Raw genomic sequence first — 20,638 nt, forward strand, 5'->3', positions numbered from 1 at the left:
CGGATGTGTGTAAGGTAAGGTGGGCGTGCCTACATTTATTTTGCATACACAACGCGCCATCCAGCCGGTCCACACCATGCCACATAAAGCTGCCTGGCCAGGGTAACTCCCCCGCTGACCTGTCACCTCCTGCGCGCTGCACATGTGCCATAGTATTGAATATCCATGACACAGCTTCAGCGTCATTAGACATTGCACGTAACGCTGCATTCGTGCCGGCCCTTCTGCCCACCTCCCTCCCTGCCGCTACATAAGAGGAGCAGGAGGAGGCAAGAGTAAGCTTGCAACATGACCTGGCTACAAGCCCAGGAAGCAAGCTGCAGCAGCAGCACCACTACCGTCTGCTCCACTGACAGCATACACCCTTCCCAACCCTAAGGCAGTCACAGCAGCACAGTCAAATCAGCAAGAACTGGAAAGACAACCACTACACACAGTCTGGTAGCTGCATCATCAGTGACAAGTCAGTTTTGTGGTAAGTGGATTTTACTATATTTAATCTCCCTCTCTCTCCTTTTCTCTCCCTTTCTCCCTCTCTCCTGGGCCAGTTATCCATTAAGCAGAGCAGGCCGCTGCCTAATATTCAGTATCTTATATTTGGTGTTACATATATTAGCACATGCAGGGGGGGGGATATGTGTTTGCAAGGGTTGAGGTTGGTGGTGTTTGTGTGTGTGGGGAGGGGTAGCACAAACACAGGCTGCTACGTGGGAGAGGGGGGCACCAAATTGCTGTCATGCCCCAGGTGCCAAAAGCACTAGTTTCGACCCTGGGTAGCCTCTATGAAAAATATACAGGAACATCTCCCTATAAGTGTTAGCAGTGATTATAAAGCAGGAGTAAGAAAGTGCCTTGAGTATTTGGTCGAGGGAGAAATGAGGGAATACTGTACTTTCAACCAGCAGGAAAGTCCAGGTTTGAAGGTGGCATGACTAAGCTCAATGGTGAGATGTTTGTAGTGCATAGAGATAGCCTTACCAGTGGTAAGTGGAGTAGATAACATACAGATGTGTCCAAATACATCTGTCCTCTGTGCGCTATACATAACACCGGAGCTCCGTGTGACTCGTTAGCGCCGAGCGTCTTTTCGTGCAACTTTTTACCTTACCAATGGTCGTGATTGTTCTGATGGTGATCCCAGGCTGTAACTTAGAGTAAACATTTGGGGAGGTGGATGCCTATATATGGGAGAGATTTTGACATACAGGTTAGTGAGAAGGAAGTGCTCCACCAAGGTTTAACAGTGGAACCTAGAGATAAGGCTAGTGATTTTGCTTGTTTGCTAGAGAGGCCAGAGACTCTGGTATATTCAGAGAACATATGAAATATATGAGGAAGGGAGCAGGAAGGATTAAGGATATACAAAAAAGATCATCGGCAAAGGCAGTAACTGTAGTAGTAACAGTACCTAAGGTAATACCCTGAAATGTAGAGAGAGATTAAAAAATGGGAAGTAGGGTAACTAGCACCAAATTAAATAGTAAATGGGTGAGAGGGCATCCTTGACAAGTGCTCCTGGACATAACAGAACCACCTACTGATACATTAATAACAAAAGTGGAGGGAATAGTGGTATTCAAAAATTGGATAAGGTTCAGAAAAAATTACATGGAGATGGGACCACGAGATGGAATCAAAAGCTTTCTCAGTGGCCAAACTGAGAAACATTACTGGGGAGGGTCCGGTGGGGAACCGGCAATAGCCAAGCGCACGCCATGAACTGAATGTCTGCCGTGGGTAAAACCAAATTGGTTAGGAGTGAGAAGGGAGGGAAGAATCGACTAAAGTCTTTTTATAAATATCTTGGCCATAATTTTATAATCTTGGTTAAGGAAAGTTCTAGGTCTACATGATGAAACCAGTTCAGATTCTTGTTGGGTTTAAGAAAAATCAAATAAAAGTTAAAAGTGAGATAGCAAGGAGTATCAACATGTAGTTTTTTAAATAGGGTAGTAAGAAAAGATGTAATATTAGGATTCAAAATCGTCTAAAATTCAGCAATGAAGCCATCGGGTCCAGGGGTTTTATTTTTATGAAGGGAAAAAATGACTACCTGAATCTTGTGTTTAGAGGGGCTAATTCAGCATTGCACATAAGTGCAATGCTAAACGCAGATTCACGATTATTGCACGCAATCCCTGCTATGTCTCTGCCTGAGTGATAGGCAGAGGCATTTAAGGGGAGGTGCGGGGCAAGGACGGCTGGCTTTTTCAGAAACGGGGGCGTGTTGGCCCTGTTTCCCGGGAGTGGCAAGTGCATGTACGCAGTTTCCTGGCCTCGCAAGCCGGCCAGTCTGCATAAGCTGAGGCTTACTCAGCTGGCCAGGGGTCCTGCGCCATCCACCATCGCGACCGATGGTTATCCCAGCCTGTGACCTCGGTCGCAGTGTTGGGATCGCTAATGCAGCAGGGGTGTCATGCTACATTTGCATATTTACAAGGACAGAATTGCAAAGCTGCTTGCGGGCAGCTCTGCAATTCTTTCCACCTCTGAATCACCCCCAGAGTTGTCCGAATTCAACATACTGTATCTTCATTCCAAAGTGAGTTTGGGCAATGTCACTGCAGACAGCATTTGGGAGTGCAATTAGGGGGAATCAGGGAGGACTGCATACAAGCATGCATAGAACCATAGAAATTCTGCTGCAATATCTTGAGTTTTTTTGTGAGTTTAACATGTGAGGAGGGTTTGCAAATGGCCAGAATCAGTCTACTCGGAGATTTAATCTAGGACAGAGAGGCCAAAATATTGCCTGCTTTATTACCCCATCAATAGAATTGATTTTTAGAGTACTTTATCGTTTATTGGGCCTCAGAAAGAAGAAAACTTTCCAGGAGTTGTCTAGCAGAATTATATGTGTGTAAATTGGTATCAGTAGGAGAAGCAACATATTATGCAGAATGCAGAAAACATGGCAGTATGAATGGAAAATATTTTCCCTTATATTCTCTCTGACACTTGGTCTGGTAGAAAGGTACATGGCCCCTCATCACAGCCTTAGCAGGCTCCCAGAAAAGAATAGCATCAATCCAATGAGCCCGATTGTCAAGCCAATGAGAGGTCAAGAAATCATTGGATTGGGAGAGGTATAAAGGAAACTGCTAAAAACCTGAACATGAGTTAGGGGTGTCTAAGCAAGTGTCACAGACATAGGGGCATGGTCAGAGACAAGGATATTGTGTAACCTCTCATCAAAAAGCCAAGGGAATACGGTGTTAGCGAGCAACAAGTTATCAATTCTAGATAATGTGATGTACTTGCAAGTGAAAAGTGTAAGACCTGTCAGCAGGGTTGAGTAGGCACCAAGGATCAGAGACAGCATACCTATTTTTGAGAAGATGGATGCTTTCTCACTGGAAGGAAGAAAGGGATGTAGTCAGGTTACCGGCAACTGGGATGCTGGCCATCGGAATCCCGACAGTGGAAGCCCGACCTGGGACTAAATATAGGCGTTGAAATCCCAACACCTATCTGTAGTCCCACGCCGAAATCCTGGTGGCCATCATCCTGAGTGAAGGAAAGCCGGGTGTCTTAGCTCATAGCCGTGGGGTGGGGCGGGTTAGGTTTAGGGACCCCCAGGGGAAATTAGGGTTAGGGACACCCTGGGAAGGCTTACGGTTAGGCTAGGGGAAGGGGGATTATGCTTAAGCACCACTGGGGGGAGGTTAAGGTCAGTTCCACCCATAACTTAATTATTGGGAGGATTAAAATATTGCAACATGCCCCTGTTTCCGGGTAACAGTGACCAGGCACACCCCTGCTCTGCCACCCAAATGCCGCAGCATGTCAATCATGTTGTGGTTTGGGAAGTTCACGGGACCAGTTCTGCATATGCGCAGAACGGGCTTTGTGCAAACACAGACCCCTTACAATCAGAGATGTATGTTCATCATTGGATGAACGTACATCTCTGAATCAGGCCCTAAGTGTGGTAAACCTCGAAGACAAACTTGGAACAGTTGCCCAGCCGCCACCAGCTCACATAAACCACCATAAGCAAAGGGTTGGGACATGTCAAGAAGATACTCAGTGGAATTGGTGTAGTTGCCCCCCTTGTTGTCGTGGGACATGATGGAGAACTCGTCCCAGTTGGCCACCACATGCCTCACAATTAGTTCATGCATCTGTGTTGGGGACAATGGTGTGAGGCACCATTTTCCCTTTAACATTCAAATACTCAGTTGCCATGTTCGAGAAAATGAAAAATTCAAATACAAAGCAAGTGAAGTACCCAAATTAAAAAAGTCCTTAGCAGTGGCGACTCCAGAGGTGAGGCTGCAGCACAGTCCAGTATTCAAATAGGGGAGCCACACCAACTGTCACTCCAACTGCTACCAAACATCACTGGCAGTTTGAGTGGCTCCCCTATTTGAATATTGGACTGTGCTGCAGCCCCACCTCTGAAACTACCACTTGCCCCAGAAAATGAGTTTACAGTCCCACAGCACTTGGGACATGTTGCTTTGTCACCCAATCACCTCGGTCGAGAGGAAACATTTTACCACTTCTCACCCCCTTAAGGGGTCGAATTTTGAAAAATCATTGTTAGTGGGTGCTTATGTCATAGAAGGAATATACTCCCCAAATTTCATGTTTGTAGGTCAAGAGGTTTGGGCAGAGCGTTTATGAGTCAGTTAGGAGGACATTGCACAGGGGGAGGAAACATTTGAGCCCTTTTTACCCCCTTAGGAGTCGAATTTCGAAAAAATCTCTGCTTAGTGGGGGTCTACATCATGGAAAGATTATACTCACTGAATGACATGTTTCTACGTTCAGGGGTTTGGACTGGGCATTGATGAGTCAGTCAACTCTGACACGTTTAAACATACAGTAATACACAACTGTCCCTATATTTAAGAGATGATCAGTTTTTAAACACAATCCCTCATTCCTGCTTTCTACCCAAGTTATACCTCTTTAGGTATGAAATATAAATTCATTTATTGCCTCCAAAAAGTGTATATTTGGCCCATTGAGGTAAATTAACATTAAAAAATGGCTTGTATATGTTAAGGAGCTTGTTTGTGGTAGTTTGTATGTGTGTGGTGCTCTGAAAGTTTGTACAGTGCTGCACCACTAGCACCAGGTTCAGGTGTGTTTGGAATGCTTCGGTGGCCGATTTCCCCGTGCTAAGATAGGACACACCGTGACAAAGAGGCAAGCCTGTATTCCCCTTTTGCAGACACAATGACCAGTCAGGAGGGAAGGTGCAATGCAATTTTATTGCTTCCAATCAAAGAATAACAATGGACACAGGAAATGTTTACCATTCACAGATTGAATAAAATAAATTACACTTTTCAATGTCAAGGTATTTATTTATTACCTCTCCGTCCTCTGCCGGTGACCCCAGCTGGCAAGTAAGTGTAAACAAAAGAAAACACGATTTCTGCAGAACTTTTACTTTCACTAAAAGCAAATGAGAGAACAGAACATGAAACCTGCGGGTCGAGCTTATATCAGTAGTGCACCAGCAGGTTATAGCTTTAATATACAGTCTGTACTAATTCTTCAACTTCTGCTGAGAAAACATGGGAAAAACACATGCAGGCCAAGCTTGTATCAATAGTGCACCAGCAGGCTATTGCTTTAATATACAGTCTGTGCTAATGCTTAAACTTTTGCAGGGAAAACGTGGGAAAAACACACGCAGGCCGAGCTTGAATCAGTAGTGCGCCAGCAGGCTATCGCTTTGATGAACAGTCTGTGCTAATGCTTCAACTTGTGCTGAGAAACCGTGGGGAAAACACATGCAGGCCAAGCTTGTACTTGTAGTTCTCCAGCTGTAATGGCTAACAGTTCATGCAGAGTAATTTGCCCAAGCTCAATAAAGCACATGTAAGTTAGGCTGGTACTTGTAGTTCTCCAGCTGTAATGGCTAACAGTTCATGCAGAGTAAATGGCCCAAGCTCAATAAAGCACATGCAAGTTAAGCTGGTATTTGTAGTTCTCCAGCTGTAACGGCTAATAATCTATGTAGAGTAAATGGCCCAAGCACAATATTGCACAAGCAGGTTAAGCTGGTACTTGTGGTTCTCCAGCTGTAATGGCTAACAGTCTATGCAGAGTAAATGGCCCAAGCTCAATATTGCACATGCAGGTTAAGCTGGTACTTGTAGTTCTCCAGCTGTAACGGCTAGCAGTCTATGCAGAGTAAGTGACCCGATCACAATATTGCACATGCTCATTGGGGTTCAGGGAGAGCAGGGGCAGTCAAAGTTCACTGTACTATCCTATGGAGCCACTTGTGCTATAGGAACTTATAATAAAAAAAAACTGACAGGGGCTTGCAGGGTAACTATATCCCCTAACTAGTTAAAGGGGTAACCCCATAACTATGGGGGTACCACATGTGAAAGTCTTATTGTGGTATATTTACAAAGCCGTGGGTTTGACCTCAAAATTGAAAGCAGTACTATTATTAAATGCAAAACATTCCAGTCTTTAGTGCCACTTGGTCAAACCTGCCTAGAAGACAACTTGTCTATAAGCATAGTAAAAACAAGAACACAGTGACACAAAGTAATTTTTCTGCTAAAAAGGCTAAGGCAGAGGTTCCCAAACGCAGTCCCCAAGGTTCCCCAACAGTGCAGGTTTTAGAGATATCCTTGAGCACAGGTTACTTTATTAACACCTCAGTCAATTTGATTTAACCACCTGTGCTCAACCATGGATATCTCTAAAAGCTGAACTGTTGGGGAGCCTTGAGCACTGCGTATGGGACCCTCTGGGTTAAGGTGCAATTTGGATTGCAAATCAACACAAATCGAATGTGGTTTATAGACCCAAACAGCATCATTTACTATCTGGTGATAACTGGTTAGACCAAACCACATAGAGAGAACATATAAACCTCATAGAGAACATAACTAAAACACACATTAAAAACATTGGTTTATTTTTATGGTAAAATATTGGACCTCATTCAGACCCGCTCGCAAGCGCTGAGCACTCACAAGCGAGGCAATGTTTAGGCCCTGCGCAAGTGCAGCGGCCGCACTGCGCATGTGCAAGCCCCGGAGCGAGAGAGAAATTCTCTTTCTCCGGAGCTCACTACAAAAAGGGTGGCTGTCGATGTTGATTGACAGCTCGCCCCATTTTGTAGGCGTGGCGGGGGGGTGGTTTCACAAATGGAGGCGTTCCTTAAGGAACGCCTGACGTTTTGTGGGCGGCCGCACTGACATCAGCAGTAATGTCAGTGGGGAGCTACCTGCTCGAACAGAGCAGGAAGCTACCTGGGGCTTGCGGTTGCCAAGACCCAACCTTAGGGTCTTGTCGCAAGCTCCGATGGTCATGATGGTCTTGACCATCGCGACCATCAACCTGGTCGGTCGCTAAAGCTGTGGGTGGTAACCCACATCTTAGCTAGCGACCAGGAGGCAGCACTTCAAAACCCAAGCGGCAGCCCTCATTCAGAGCGACCGCTCGCATTTTGCGAGCGCCTCTGAATGAGGGCCTTTGTCTTGACCCTTTTCAGGAGTAGATCCTTTCCCCAAGACATTAAGTAGTGAAACTCATATCTCTTGCATAGGCTGGTGTAGCAGAGCTAACACAGTGATACTGCATTCAGGCCTATCACACATATAAATACAAGTAGGTATGCCATCAAATAATAATACATTGAAAGTGATAAATGCCAGAAACACTGGATGCAAAGTAACAGGAAACAGATTCTATAGTCAGTCTACATATTTAAAGACAAAGGCCCTCATTCAGAGCCACTCGCTAGCGGCAGTACGCTCGTTCCGAGCGATGTTCGCACATCTGCGCATGCGTACGGATCATTATACGCATGCGCGAACCAGTCAGTGCGGCCGAAATTCATGTGCTCGCAATATAGCGAATGCCTGCTATTTTGAGTGACAGAATGAGGCGTATGTGGGTGGTAACAGGGGAAGGTGCTTGAAAATGGGGAGTGGAGATCCGAACGCAGGCGTGCTTAAAGGTCAAAACGGGCGTTTTATGGGTGTGCATAATTAATACAGCAGCGTCATTGACCACGTCACTGGGTTATTTTATAGCCAGAACTGCTCGCAAGATTGTGGTAGCAAAAACCAACCACAAGAATAGCGAGCAGTTCATACGCTGGTCGATGTACTCGATTAATCTAATAAATAGCGGACATGACGTATGGTGCGTGCGGCCAGGGGGCGTTTTTAACAAATAAACGAGCGTATGTTTTGCTCGCTCATTCAGACTTAGAGGTGTGAACAGACTGCAATTTGCGAACTGATCATTTGAATAGCCACCCCTTGTTTTTGAACGAACGACCGCAAATAGCGAACGGCTCTGAATCAGGCCCAAAGATGCTTACTCCTACCTAACCATTATAATACATTTTCCTTATACGTAAACACAAATTTAGAATGTAGCTTATTTTATTTTTTTTTATAATGATAATATAGTTTTATGTGGGGATGACAGTTCCCTAAATCAGCATCCCAAATTCTGAGGATGATAGTTGAGAAATATAATTAATTATGGCACCCTTTCTTTTGTAAAAATAACATTGTATTAACATATTTTCAGAAATCCACATAAATCAATGTTTTTCAGGACTTCATACCTGAAAACAAGGGGCTACCTTGTGTTATCGAAGATTACAGATGTGAGGGCGAAGAAGGAGGTCTAGAAGTTGGCCAGGATCAAATAGATGAAGACATCAGAAATGCTGAGCAGTATCCCGTACATCAAAGGCTTGGTGACAACAATAGAAGTTATGGGCAAAAGAGTTTATCTACAAATGATAAATCCCTGTCATCTAATTTGGCAGAAGTTGAAATTGTGACCCCAGAATTGGCAACAAATCCAACACCTCCCGTTGTAAGTACAATCATACATGCGCATATGCTCTGACTAAAATAATACATCTAAATAATATTTCTCTAGGTGGATGAACAATGTGTCACCCCATAGGCACGCTCATGTCAGACTTGGGGTCTGATTCCAAAGTAGCAAGCAGTTGTGTTTGTGGTGGATCTCGAGCAAATGGAGACTAATGTCATTGTCAAGTAGGGGTGTCTGGGCAGCAACTGGGCAGTGAGTATTAAGATGCACAGAGCGGCTGTGTCGGATGGGGGTGTCGTGGGAAAGTAGCCCAACTTCTGTGCTTGATTTCTGTGTTTGGACGCAGTTGGGATGACTGTTTCAAAAGAATCTTTTGCACCAAGCATCGGGCTGGTACCCCATAGAGACCTGATACTAATGATGATGTCTAAAGCATGAACGTAAAAAATCAGTGAGCAGTGCAATGAAAGAAAACTAATCTGCAAATAGACAGAGAGCTGAGTTAGCATATCTTAGTCTGCAGGCTGCCACGCAGGGGAGTATTTATAATGGGTGCAGGGTATGCGGGGCACACGGGCCCCTGGGTCCATGGTGGGCCCGCACCACTCACCCTGCACCCATATTATACTTACCTCTCCGAAGCCCCACATGTAGGGTGTCTGCAGACAGCAGGTGTCTGCATTGTAATAAACAGCTGGAAAATGGCCATCGCGTCCATTTTCCCATCATTTGCGTATGCGCAGTACAGGGAGAATGGCCATTTTCCCGGTGACCTGCGCATGCAATATAGACTCTGGGCACACTCTAGTGCTCAGAATCAATTAGTGCGGCCCTGGCGCTGCCGGCCTGCCAGACGACGAGTAGGGGGCCCGTGATGGAGACTGCACACGGGCTCCCTCCTCTCTAGAAATGCCCCTGCTGCCACAGGTGGATGTAAATTTGGTTGTGGCTGCGTCTGACTCAGAATCAGGTCCGTAATATTCACGCTCACAGCTTGTTTAATTGAATAGCCCATATTCAATATGCTATTAAACATAAATGTCTTTTTGAGTAAAAGTCTTCATCCATCTCACTCTATATAACACTCACTAGACACTAGACACAGCAGCGTGTGCTGGGCTGCAGTGAGTTATGAGGGAGAGGGGGCGGTGCCATTCCCCCCAGCCTCCCTTCTCGGCACCCCTGCTCATACTTACCTGCTGGCTCCAACAGCAGTAGTAGAGTACTGGCGGCGGGGGACAGGTCTTGCAGCAATGTCGGCAGGCGCCCTCCTGAGCGCTGTGGCGCGCCTGTGCAGGCAGCTGTGACACAGTCTGCATGGAGGCCGCTTTACATGTCACTGGCCTTGGCCGGGTCAGGGCGCCCTCCTCCAGGTGGCGCTCTACTCGGCTGTGTAACCAGCGTATATGTAAAACCTCCCTCCCTGCAAAATCTGGTCGCCAGGCAGCAAAATCTGGTCACCATGGCGACCTGGCCCCCGGGATTTGTCGAGCCCTGGACTAAGCAGCTGTTTAGTGGTTGCAAGCCAAAAAGTACCAAAAACCAAAACAGAAGAAACTCAGAGCTGGGGTGAAATAGATAACAAGTTATATAAACAATATAGAACAAAATTACTGGAAAAAAACTCATAATGCTGCAGATATGCTACAATGTATACAATTTTAATTAGCCATGTATGAAAAATAAAAATAAAATCACAAACATATACATTCACAAATCATGAAAGATAATAAAAGAATAATAATACAAATACCACCACAAATTGTGGGACATATAAATACACTTAAAAAATAGCAAAAGCCTGTTATGATAATCAGCTGCTAAAGGAAATTCCAATGAGCTGTAATCATCATGGATGTAAGCAATATGGAAAATATATACGTGAATAAAAAAATGTCCAGAAACCCTCTGTGTCAGACGGATTGTACAGTATCAGTGGTGAGGCAGCAAGCGCTGACATAGAAGCAGTGGAAAGATTTCTTGACCAATTTAATGAAATCATCAAAAAAAGGCAGCTACCGTCCAGAACAATACTTCAATGTGGATGAAACTGGACATTTTTCTAAGAAAATGCCCAAAAGGTCCTACATACACAAAGAAGCTAAAACAACGCCGAGTTTCAAGGCTTTTAAGGACAGGGTCATGTTGTTGTTGGGTGGAAATGTTGCTGGGTTTAAGTTAAAGCCTTTGCTCATCTATCGCTCCGAGAACCCACATGCATTGAAGCAGGTCAGTAACCACATGCTGCCCATTTATATGCAAATAACAAGGCATGGATGACACAAGATTTATTTGAGGATTGGTTTGCCAACCGCTTCAACCCCCGGTCAAGTGTTGTCTTTAAAATTATCCTCCTGCTGAAGAACAAAATAAAATTACAAAGCAGACTACACTAACAGGTTTCTTCTACACCCAGTACCCCTACCCCTACAAGTCCTTCCATTTCCTTGCCATCATCTCCTTTACGCGGGCCCTCTACAGATCCTGATCACTTTAAGGATGACGCTTGTGACCCAGAAACACTATAACACTATGAAGGATTTGTTGGCTAGAATGTCTTTTATTTATAACTTTATTTATAACTTTATTATTTTTGGTGTCGATTGTCCTGTATTTTTATTTTTATGTTCTGTAAAGGGACACTATGTAACAGTTATTCTAATTCAAACAAGTTTTACAAAGTAAAAAAAAATATGCAAAGTAAAGAAAGTTATGCCAAATATATCAAACAAGTTATATAAAGTGAAGAAAGTTATACAAAATAAAACAAACAAGTTAGGCGAAGTAAAGAAAGTTATGCAAAGTTATGCAAAATAAAACATACTGTAAGCAAAGTAAACAATTATACAATATGAAACAAACTAATTTTTAAAAGTAAAAAAAAATATGCAAAATAAAACAAACAAGTTATGCAAAGTAAAGCAAAGTTTATTTTCTTTATTCATAATAAATACAGTAAAAATGATTGCTGTGCATATATACTGTACTGTATTACATATTGTATCCATTACTGTACTATTACAGTACAATACAGCAGATATTTTCCAAATCAGAGAAATAGATGTTCGCGCTCCACGCTGCACCTGGCAGCTAATAACAACGTGATATTCACCAATCACAGATGTATGTATGGTCAAAAATAAAGAACGTTAAAAGCGCTCAAGTAAAGGTGCAAGCAAAGTAAAAATATAGTGTTGTCCAATTGACATAAAATAGTCACTTGTTTATAGTTCAACTGTTGTACATCCTTATTTTCTTTAGAGTCAGCAACCTGGTTTCTCCACTTGGTTTTTCACACTAATACCCCTCAGCATCAAAAGGCCATATAAGACAAAAAGAGGGGAGAATACATAGTGTAAAACCATAAAACATTTATTCAAAACAACATTAATAAAAAATGGTCGCGTACCATCCAAAACCTTTACAGAAAGGCACAGTTTTAGGCATATAGGGGTAAATTATCTGCTCCCCCTATTTGAGCAATACCTTCCCACAGTCAGGGAAGATGGCAGCAACACAGGATACAGCACCAACGCGTTTCAACCCTAATAAGGTCTTTTTCAAGGTGTGTTTTGTTAAGAGAACTGACCAGGTTTTATACCCAAAGTGACTCCTCCCCTTCAATTAAGGTTTTTTTTTTTGGTTTTTTTTGTTTTTTTTTATACATCTCAGGTGTGTTGTTTCTAGTATCTGTGTACATTCTTATCCCTAAAGATAGACAGACTGCATTTCCTTACTGTGTAGTCGCCTCGTTTTTGCAAAATCCAAAAGTGCTCCGGATCGCGGATTTAAGCGGTGCGTTCCACGCCGTGGAACGCACAGTCAGTTGTGTTATCATAGTCATGTGGTATTAACCACATGACATCGGTCTGATACCAGGAGCGCAGCATCTCTTACACTGCTGACGCTGCGTTCCAAAGTCTTGTGTGGAACGCAGCGGGATCATTTCATCTTATAGGCCCGTATTGGACATATGGGAAAGCTACAACAAAGGGATTCCCCAAAAGTCCTAATGTAACGCATTGCCACAGATCACGTGACGTGAGGGGCTTTGGAATGCAGTGCTAATTGAGATAAATCCGCTGCGCTCCATACGAGACACAGGTCACGTGACCCGGCGGGCTCTGGAACGCAGCGCTAGTTGAGATATACCCGCTGCGTTCCACACGAGACTTTGGAGCGCAGCGTCAGCAGTGTAAGACGACTACACAGTAAGGAAATGCAGTCTGTCTATCTTTAGGGATAAGAATGTACACAGATACTAGAAACAACACACCTGAGATGTATAAAAAAAAAAAAAACCTTAATTGAAGGGGAGGAGTCACTTTGGGTATAAAACCTGGTCAGTTCTCTCAACAAAACACACCTTGAAAAAGACCTTATTAGGGTTGAAACGCGTTGGTGCTGTATCCTGTGTTGCTGCCATCTACCCTGACTGTGGGAAGGTATTGCTCAAATAGGGGGAGCAGATAATTTACCCCTATATGTGCCTTTCTGTAAAGGTTTTGGATGGTACGCGACCATTTTTTATTAATGTTGTTTTGAATAAATGTTTTATGGTTTTACACTATGTATTCTCCCCTCTTTTTGTCTTATATGGCCTTTTGATGCTGAGGGGTATTAGTGTGAAAAACCAAGTGGAGAAACCAGGTTGCTGACTCTAAAGAAAATAAGGATGTACAACAGTTGAACTATAAACAAGTGACTATTTTATGTCAATTGGACAACACTATATTTTTACTTTACTTGCACCTTTACTTGAGCGCTTTTAACGTTCTTTATTTTTGACCATTTTCCAAATCAGTTGCTTGAAATTAATAAGGTTAGGATACCTGTGGTTGAACAGAGTGGAAATAATATTACACTCCCAAAAGAGATGGGCAATACAGATCTTCGGTGAACTACAGAGTAGTGCAATTCGGTTTTCCAGAAATCGGAATCCACCCGAATTTCGTGAATCTGGACAGATCCGAGTCGAGGTTCTAATCTCCTGAGGAGATCCAGATAAATCTGAGTTGTGGTTCTGATCTTCCAGCTAATAGGAATTCAGATTTTAAATCCGAATTTCGATTTTTGGATTGTAAAAATTACATGAGTTTAGCTGTTTTTTATTATTTAAAAAAAAAATCCAAAACCAAAACACATGAGGGTGGTTTTGCAAAACCAAAACTCAAACACAAAGATAAATCAAGATCCAAAACCAAAACACGGGGGTCAGCGCATATCTCTACTACATAGTAAGGTCTACCCAGATATAATCAATTAGTTTCTGAAGCTGGAATGGCTATATAGCAATGCAGTAATGCCACCAAAAAATGAAGCTAGAGGTCAAATTAATTAAAAGTACTTGTGATTTTATATAGATACTATATAAAGAAAAAAACAACAGCTAGCATATAATATATGGGTGTGCCACAGTGGAGATGGACTTGAATGAAAACCAACTATAAACCATAGTCTTCATGACAAAAAAAATAATAAAATTAGTTTTAGGTTATTTACTAGTTTTATTATAGTTTCCTCATTGTCTCACCAAAACTCTTGTGAATTTGTTTCTTGCTGACTTCTTTCGATGCTAGCACTTTGTAGACATTTTCCTTTTGACAGCAAAATCATCAGATGTTGTTTTTAATTGCCTGGTAAAAGGTATGGGAACTAATAACCTAAGCCAGTGGCTCACAAACTTTCTTGGTCCATGGCACCCTTACTGTCTCTGATTTTTTTTTTGCGGCACCCCCCTAGGTGCCAGCAGGGCCAAACTCCGAAAAGCTATGTTTTTTGGAGTTTGGTACATAGGCGTCAGACCATAATCCCCATTGATAATAATGGGGACTGCGCTCTGCAGTGCTAATTGGCCTTCTGCATACAACAATCAATAAAATGATACAGCAACTGCTGTTTTTACATAATTTTAAAAATGCTTGCTACATTGGCCCCTAAATCTGAATCAAAACCTTTAGAGCGGTCGCTCAGCAGGGCAAACGCAGGATATTTAAGGGGGGGTTTCTAGTATGTACAGTCAGGTGCATAAATATTGGGACATTGACAGAATTTTCATATTTTGGCCTCTGTTCACCACCACAATGGCTTTGAAATGAAACAAACAAGATGTGCTTTAACTGCAGACTTTCAGATTTAAATTGAGGGTAATGACATCCAAATCAGGTGAATGGTTTCTATATGTGCCTCCCACTTTGTAAGGGGCCAAAAGTAATGTGACAAACTAAACAATCCTAAATCTAACTTTCACTTTTTAATAATTTGTTGCAAATCCTTTGCAGGCAATTACAGCCTGAAGTCTGGAACGCATAGACATCATCAGACGCTGGGTTTCATCCCTGGTGATGCTCTGCCAGGCCTCTACTGCAAATTTCTTCAGTTCCTGCTTGTTCTTGGGGCATTTTCCCTTCAGTTTTGTCTTCATCAAGTGAAATGCATGCTCAATCGGATTCAGGTCAGGGGATTGACTTGGCCATTGCATAACATTCCACTTTTTAGCATTAAAAAACTGTTTGGTTGCTTTTGCAGTATGCTTCGGATCATTGTCCATCTGCACTGTGAAGCGCCGTCCAATGAGTTCTGAAGTATTTGACTGAATATGAGCATATAATATTGCCCGAAATACTTCAGAATTCATTCTGCTGCTTTTGTCAGCAGTCACATCATCAATAAATACAAGGGAACCAGTTCCATTGGCAGCCATACATGCCCACGCCATGACACTACCACCACCATGCTTCACTGATGAGGTGATATGTTTTGGATCATGAGCAGTTCCTTTCCTTCTCCATACTCTTCTCTTCCCATCACTCTGGTACAAGTTGATCTTTGTCTCATCTGTCCATAGGATGTTGTTCCAGAACTGTAATAGCTTTTTTAGATATTATTTGGCACTCTAATCTGGTCTTCCTGTTTTTGTGGCTCACCAATGGTTTACATCTTGTGGTGAACCCTCTATACACCTACCTCCTGGAGAGTGTTCTTGATTTGGCCAACTGTTGTGAAGGGGTTTTTCTTCACCAGGGAAATAATTCTTCTGTCATCCACCACAGTTGTTTTCCGTGGTCTTCCGGGTCTTTTGGTGTTGCTGAGTTCTCCGGTGCGTTCTTTCTTTTTAAGAATGTTCCAAACAGTTGATTTGGCCACACCTAATGTTTTTGCTATCTCTCTGATGGGTTTGTTTTGATTTTTCAGCCTAATGATGGCTTGCTTCACTGATAGTGACAGCTCTTTGGATCTCATATTGGGAGTCGACAGCAACTGATTCCAAATGCAAATGTCACACCTAGAATCAACTCCAGACCTTTTACCTGCTTAATTGATAATGAAATAACGAGGGAATAGCCTACACCTGTCCATGAAATAGCTTTTGAGTTGATAGTCCCATTACTTTTGGCCCCTTAAAAAGTGGGAGGCACATATAGAAACTGTTGTAATTCCTACACCGTTCACCTGATTTGGATGTAATTACCCTCAAATTAAATCTGAAAGTCTGCAGTTAAAGAACATCTTGTTTGTTTCATTTCAAAGCCATTTTGGTGGTGAATAGAGGCCAAAATATGAACATTCTGTCAATGTCCCAATATTTATGCACCTGACTGTATATATATATATACACAAATATACACTCACATATATGCACACACACACATATATGTCACACATACATTGCACACACTTACCATGCAGCAACTGCAGGTTGGAGATGGAGACGGGACCAGACGCTATGTCAATAAGACCCGCGCTCTTGTGGCAAAATGCCACGATTCGCGGGTCAATTTGGAGAGGGTAGAGCCAAATGATGCATTTCTGATTATATTGCATCATACTGACTCCGCCTCCTCCCCAGTGACTCGCAAATTGTGGCAATTTGATGCGAGGGGTGGCAGTGGCAAACGCAGGATTTCCAGAGGGGGGTTTCCAAATGCTTAATTTTAGAGCGAGTGTGGCCTGTCAATGGAGAGGGCAGAATTGGTACTTAACCAGCTTTAATAAGCATCATACAAAGTGTATTGTGTGTAATAATTCCAGCATATACAGGACCAGTGATCACAGTAAGCCATTAGATGCGGCAGTAGGCCATCCTGCCTGAGCAGAATGTATTTAATTTAGATGTGGGCACCATTCCAGACTATTGGAGCAAGTCCGGGAGCCTGGAGGAGCAGCAGAAGAACCTAGCACTGCCCTGGACATATACTGTATGTACATATTGGGCTCTATAGCAGTACATCTCTAACTGTGCATGTTTTCCAGATCTCCTAGTTGGTGCACAGGTAATTTATTACTGGCTGATACATGTTAAAAGAGCCACAGGTGGTGCTAATTATTTCATTTGTGATACTGAGAAGAACATGCAGCGATAGTAACATTCTATTATATTACTATTTCTATTGCGGTCATGGTGTGGTCTGGGGAGGGGGGTTTCCAGGCAGACGGAAAAAAAAACCTGCGTTTGCCTATGGGTGGGGCTTTATAACATGGTGCTGCTTGCTCTCCCCTCTGTTGGGGGGTTTCTGGGTTCTCAGAAAAACCCCCTGTGTGCACTACTGCTCAGATATGGAATTTAAAACACAAAAAGATTGTACTTACCTGCCATACTAAGGTTTCCCTGTGTCGCTTCTCAACAGCTGCCAGCAGCATATGCTACCTTCACCAGCATATGAGTAGGAAAGTAAGGAGTAAAGAGGGCAGAAGTTGATGAAGAAAAGGGGTGGCAGTTGAAAGTGGAGGGCAAGAGGAACAGTGGTTTGCGAAGGGCACAGGGGAAAGGTGGGTGATGGTGGTAATTGGAGACACAGACAAAGGAGGAAAAAGAAAGGCCAGACACACATAAGGATTATAAGAGACCACATGAGCCTGGTGTGACATATATACATATATTGGTGGCTGGATGGGCCTGGTGATATACATACTGGGGATGGACGGATATATAGACATACACACTGGGGCTTAGGGAATGGGGACATGGTGATACACACTAAGGCTTGGGGGCACATGGTGTTACACACACTGGTGCCCGGGGGGTGGCATGGTGACAGACACACACTGGGTCCTGGGGGGGCATAGTGACACACATACTGGGGGGCATGGTGACACATAATGGGTCCTGGGGGGGACATGGTGATGCACACACTGGGGGCTGGGGGGGGCATGGTGACACACATACTGGGGGCATGATGATACTCATACTTTAGCCTGGAGGAGGAAAGGGAGACAGCTGTACAGTGATGTATTACTATAGGAGGCTGGGGAAGATCAGCATTGCAGAAATAGTACCTGAACACCCAGAGTAAGAGGAGCTCAGCACAGGCAACACAGCATCTGCAGAGGAAAAGCTGTACACTCTATGGAAACAGAGACCAGGGTCATCATAGTGCAGAAGGCGGCCTGTTGTGGGTACTTTCAGTTTGAAACCACCCACCCCCTGCTTTAGAGTGAAAGATGTGGGACAGGCAGAGGAATCCATCACTGCCGAAGTCTATCCCACTCTCAGACGGCACTCGCAGCTCCCACTCCACCCAAACCACGCCCCCACATACAGGCACTGATCACCGAAGTATTAATGCAATTCATTGGGTGATCGGCCACATTTTGCCCCTCCTCCTAGTGCAAGAAGTCACTGGTGGTCAGAGGCTACATGTACAGAGTGGGAGTGTAAACATTTGGGATTCACTATCCAGAACCCTTTCTGTAGAGTCTAAGTTGGGCGCTCAAAATAAAACCATAAGGTTGGAACATTGTTCCCCAATCTGAGAATTACAGAATTCAAGCAATAAGATTTAGAAATAAATTCTTTGAGCTAGAATCAAAGATTAAATGTAATAATAAGGTTTTAAGTGTTGTGGTGTTTGCTACTGTGATTCAGTAGCTGCATTTAATGCTACCTTATGTCTGCTGTGTGCTCTGAACTCTTTATTTATCTGGAACACAGTCATATAAGCATCTGTTTGTATGTCTTATGTGTCCCTCTTTGGTAATTGTCTGCATTCATAGGTAAGCATTGTGTGCAAAATTGTGTAACACTACATGGTTCCTTCCATCAGTCCATGATCCCAGTCATTAGTTTATTGCAATAATGATTCACAATAACATTATTAATATGTACAGTATTTATATAGCACCAGCATACTCAGTAGCACTTTACAGTATGATATTCTATACATATCTATCTATCTATCTATATATATATATATATATATATATATATATATACACGTGTATATATATATATATATTTATTTTTAATTATTTTTTTTTTTTTCTATTATTTGCAGAGCTTGTCCCATGCGGAACTACAAGTAGGAACAGCTTCTGGTGCTGTGGAAATTCCACATTATATTTTACAAGGGTCATTGGAGCCAGGAATAGAGCCCAGTAGTGTCTCATTTTGTCTTATAGATGATATCTATACAGATTTTTCTTTGGGCAATGAGAACTCTTCTGAAATTTAGTAAAAAATTTAGAATTACAAAAGTCTCCTGCTGAAACTCAGAAGTAACTGCAGAATGAAGGAACAAAATACGCTTTGACACGAACTTGTCATCCCGTTTTTACTAAAATGGTCAGTAACAATGCAGCAATATAAATATATGGGTTTAATGTATCTCATACAGCATCATTTTTTTCATGTATGTGATATTCAGACTCTAATAACAAGAAGCCTTGATTGATTATAATTATGATTGCATCCATGTTGCACATAAGAAATACTTGTACATAATAAACTAAGAATAACTTTTCTAAAGAATAGTTTTCCCTAAAGTACTGTAATAAACTTTTTTAACTGTTTTCAAAAATATTTTGTCTTTAACAATAACTTAGTGTATCATACCATACTGTTTTGGCAATTCTAAAAAGGACCTTAACATTGACTATATTTTTCCTACTCAACTGGTGGGGCATGTAATTGAAAACAAATAAAAACTAATGAAATGGGGAGTATATACACCGATCAGTCATAACATTAAAACAAATAATAAATAACATTGACTATCTCATTAAAATAATGCCATCTGTCAAGGGGTGGGATATATTAGGCAGCAAGTAAACAGTCAGTTCTTGATATTGATGTGTCGGAAGCAGGAATAGTGGGTAAGTACAAGGATCTGATTGACTTTGACAAGGGCCAAATTGTGATGGTGAGATGACAGGGTCAGAGCATCTCAAAAACGGCAGGTATTGTGGAGTGTTGTTGGTATGCAGTGGTAGTATCTACCAAAAGTGGCCCAAGGAAGGACAGCCAGTGAACCAGCGACAGCGCCATGGGTGCCCAAGGCTCATTGATGTGTATGGGAAGCGAAAAATAGCCCATCTGGTCTAGTCCCACAGAAGAGCACCTTCAGTGGTACCTTAAGTGTCAGAACTGGACCATGGAGCAACGGAACAAGGTGGCATGATCTGATGAATTACATTTTCTATTACATCATGTGAACAGCCTTGTGCATGTGCATGTTTACTTGGAGAAGAGATGGCACCAGGATGCACCAGGATTTATTCAAGTCAGAGGCAGCAGTGTGATGCTCTGGGCAATGTTCGGCTGGTAAGCCTTGGGTCCATCATTAATATGGATGCTACTTTGACACATACAACCTACTTAAACATTGTTTCATTTTACATGTGCAGAAAAAAAAGTCAGAGCCATGGAGGCCCCACCTCGCTACTTACCGGACGTAAAGGATCTGCTGCTAACAGAGCAGTAACTAGACCTTTTGGTGCCCTGGGCCACAGAGAGCATCCTCCCACCATTACTCAAATAGGGACATAAGGGACATAAGATGCGTGCCCGAAAAAGGGCTGTGGCCTCATGGGGAATGGGTTGGACAAATCTGATTTTTCCCGTACAATGATGAAG

The 20,638-nt window shown here is 42.8% G+C and overlaps 1 protein-coding gene across 1 annotated transcript in view; it reads left to right on the forward strand.

Moving 5' to 3' along the window:
* The window catches only part of LOC148442244 (uncharacterized), a 65,699-nt gene extending 46,153 nt beyond the window's left edge, over positions 1-19,546 (forward strand). The window contains exons 6-7 of the mRNA XM_088464129.1: positions 8,557-8,823; positions 19,062-19,546. Of these exons, the coding sequence (XP_088320255.1) occupies positions 8,557-8,823; positions 19,062-19,238 (444 nt within the window). The 3' untranslated portion in view covers positions 19,239-19,546. The remainder of the gene's footprint in view (positions 1-8,556; positions 8,824-19,061) is intronic.
* Positions 19,547-20,638: the final 1,092 nt, after the last annotated feature.

The sequence above is a fragment of the Taudactylus pleione genome, unplaced genomic scaffold, assembly GCF_031769625.1.
Source record: "Taudactylus pleione unplaced genomic scaffold, aTauple2 ptg001594l, whole genome shotgun sequence".
NCBI classification, from domain to species: Eukaryota; Metazoa; Chordata; class Amphibia; order Anura; family Myobatrachidae; genus Taudactylus; species Taudactylus pleione.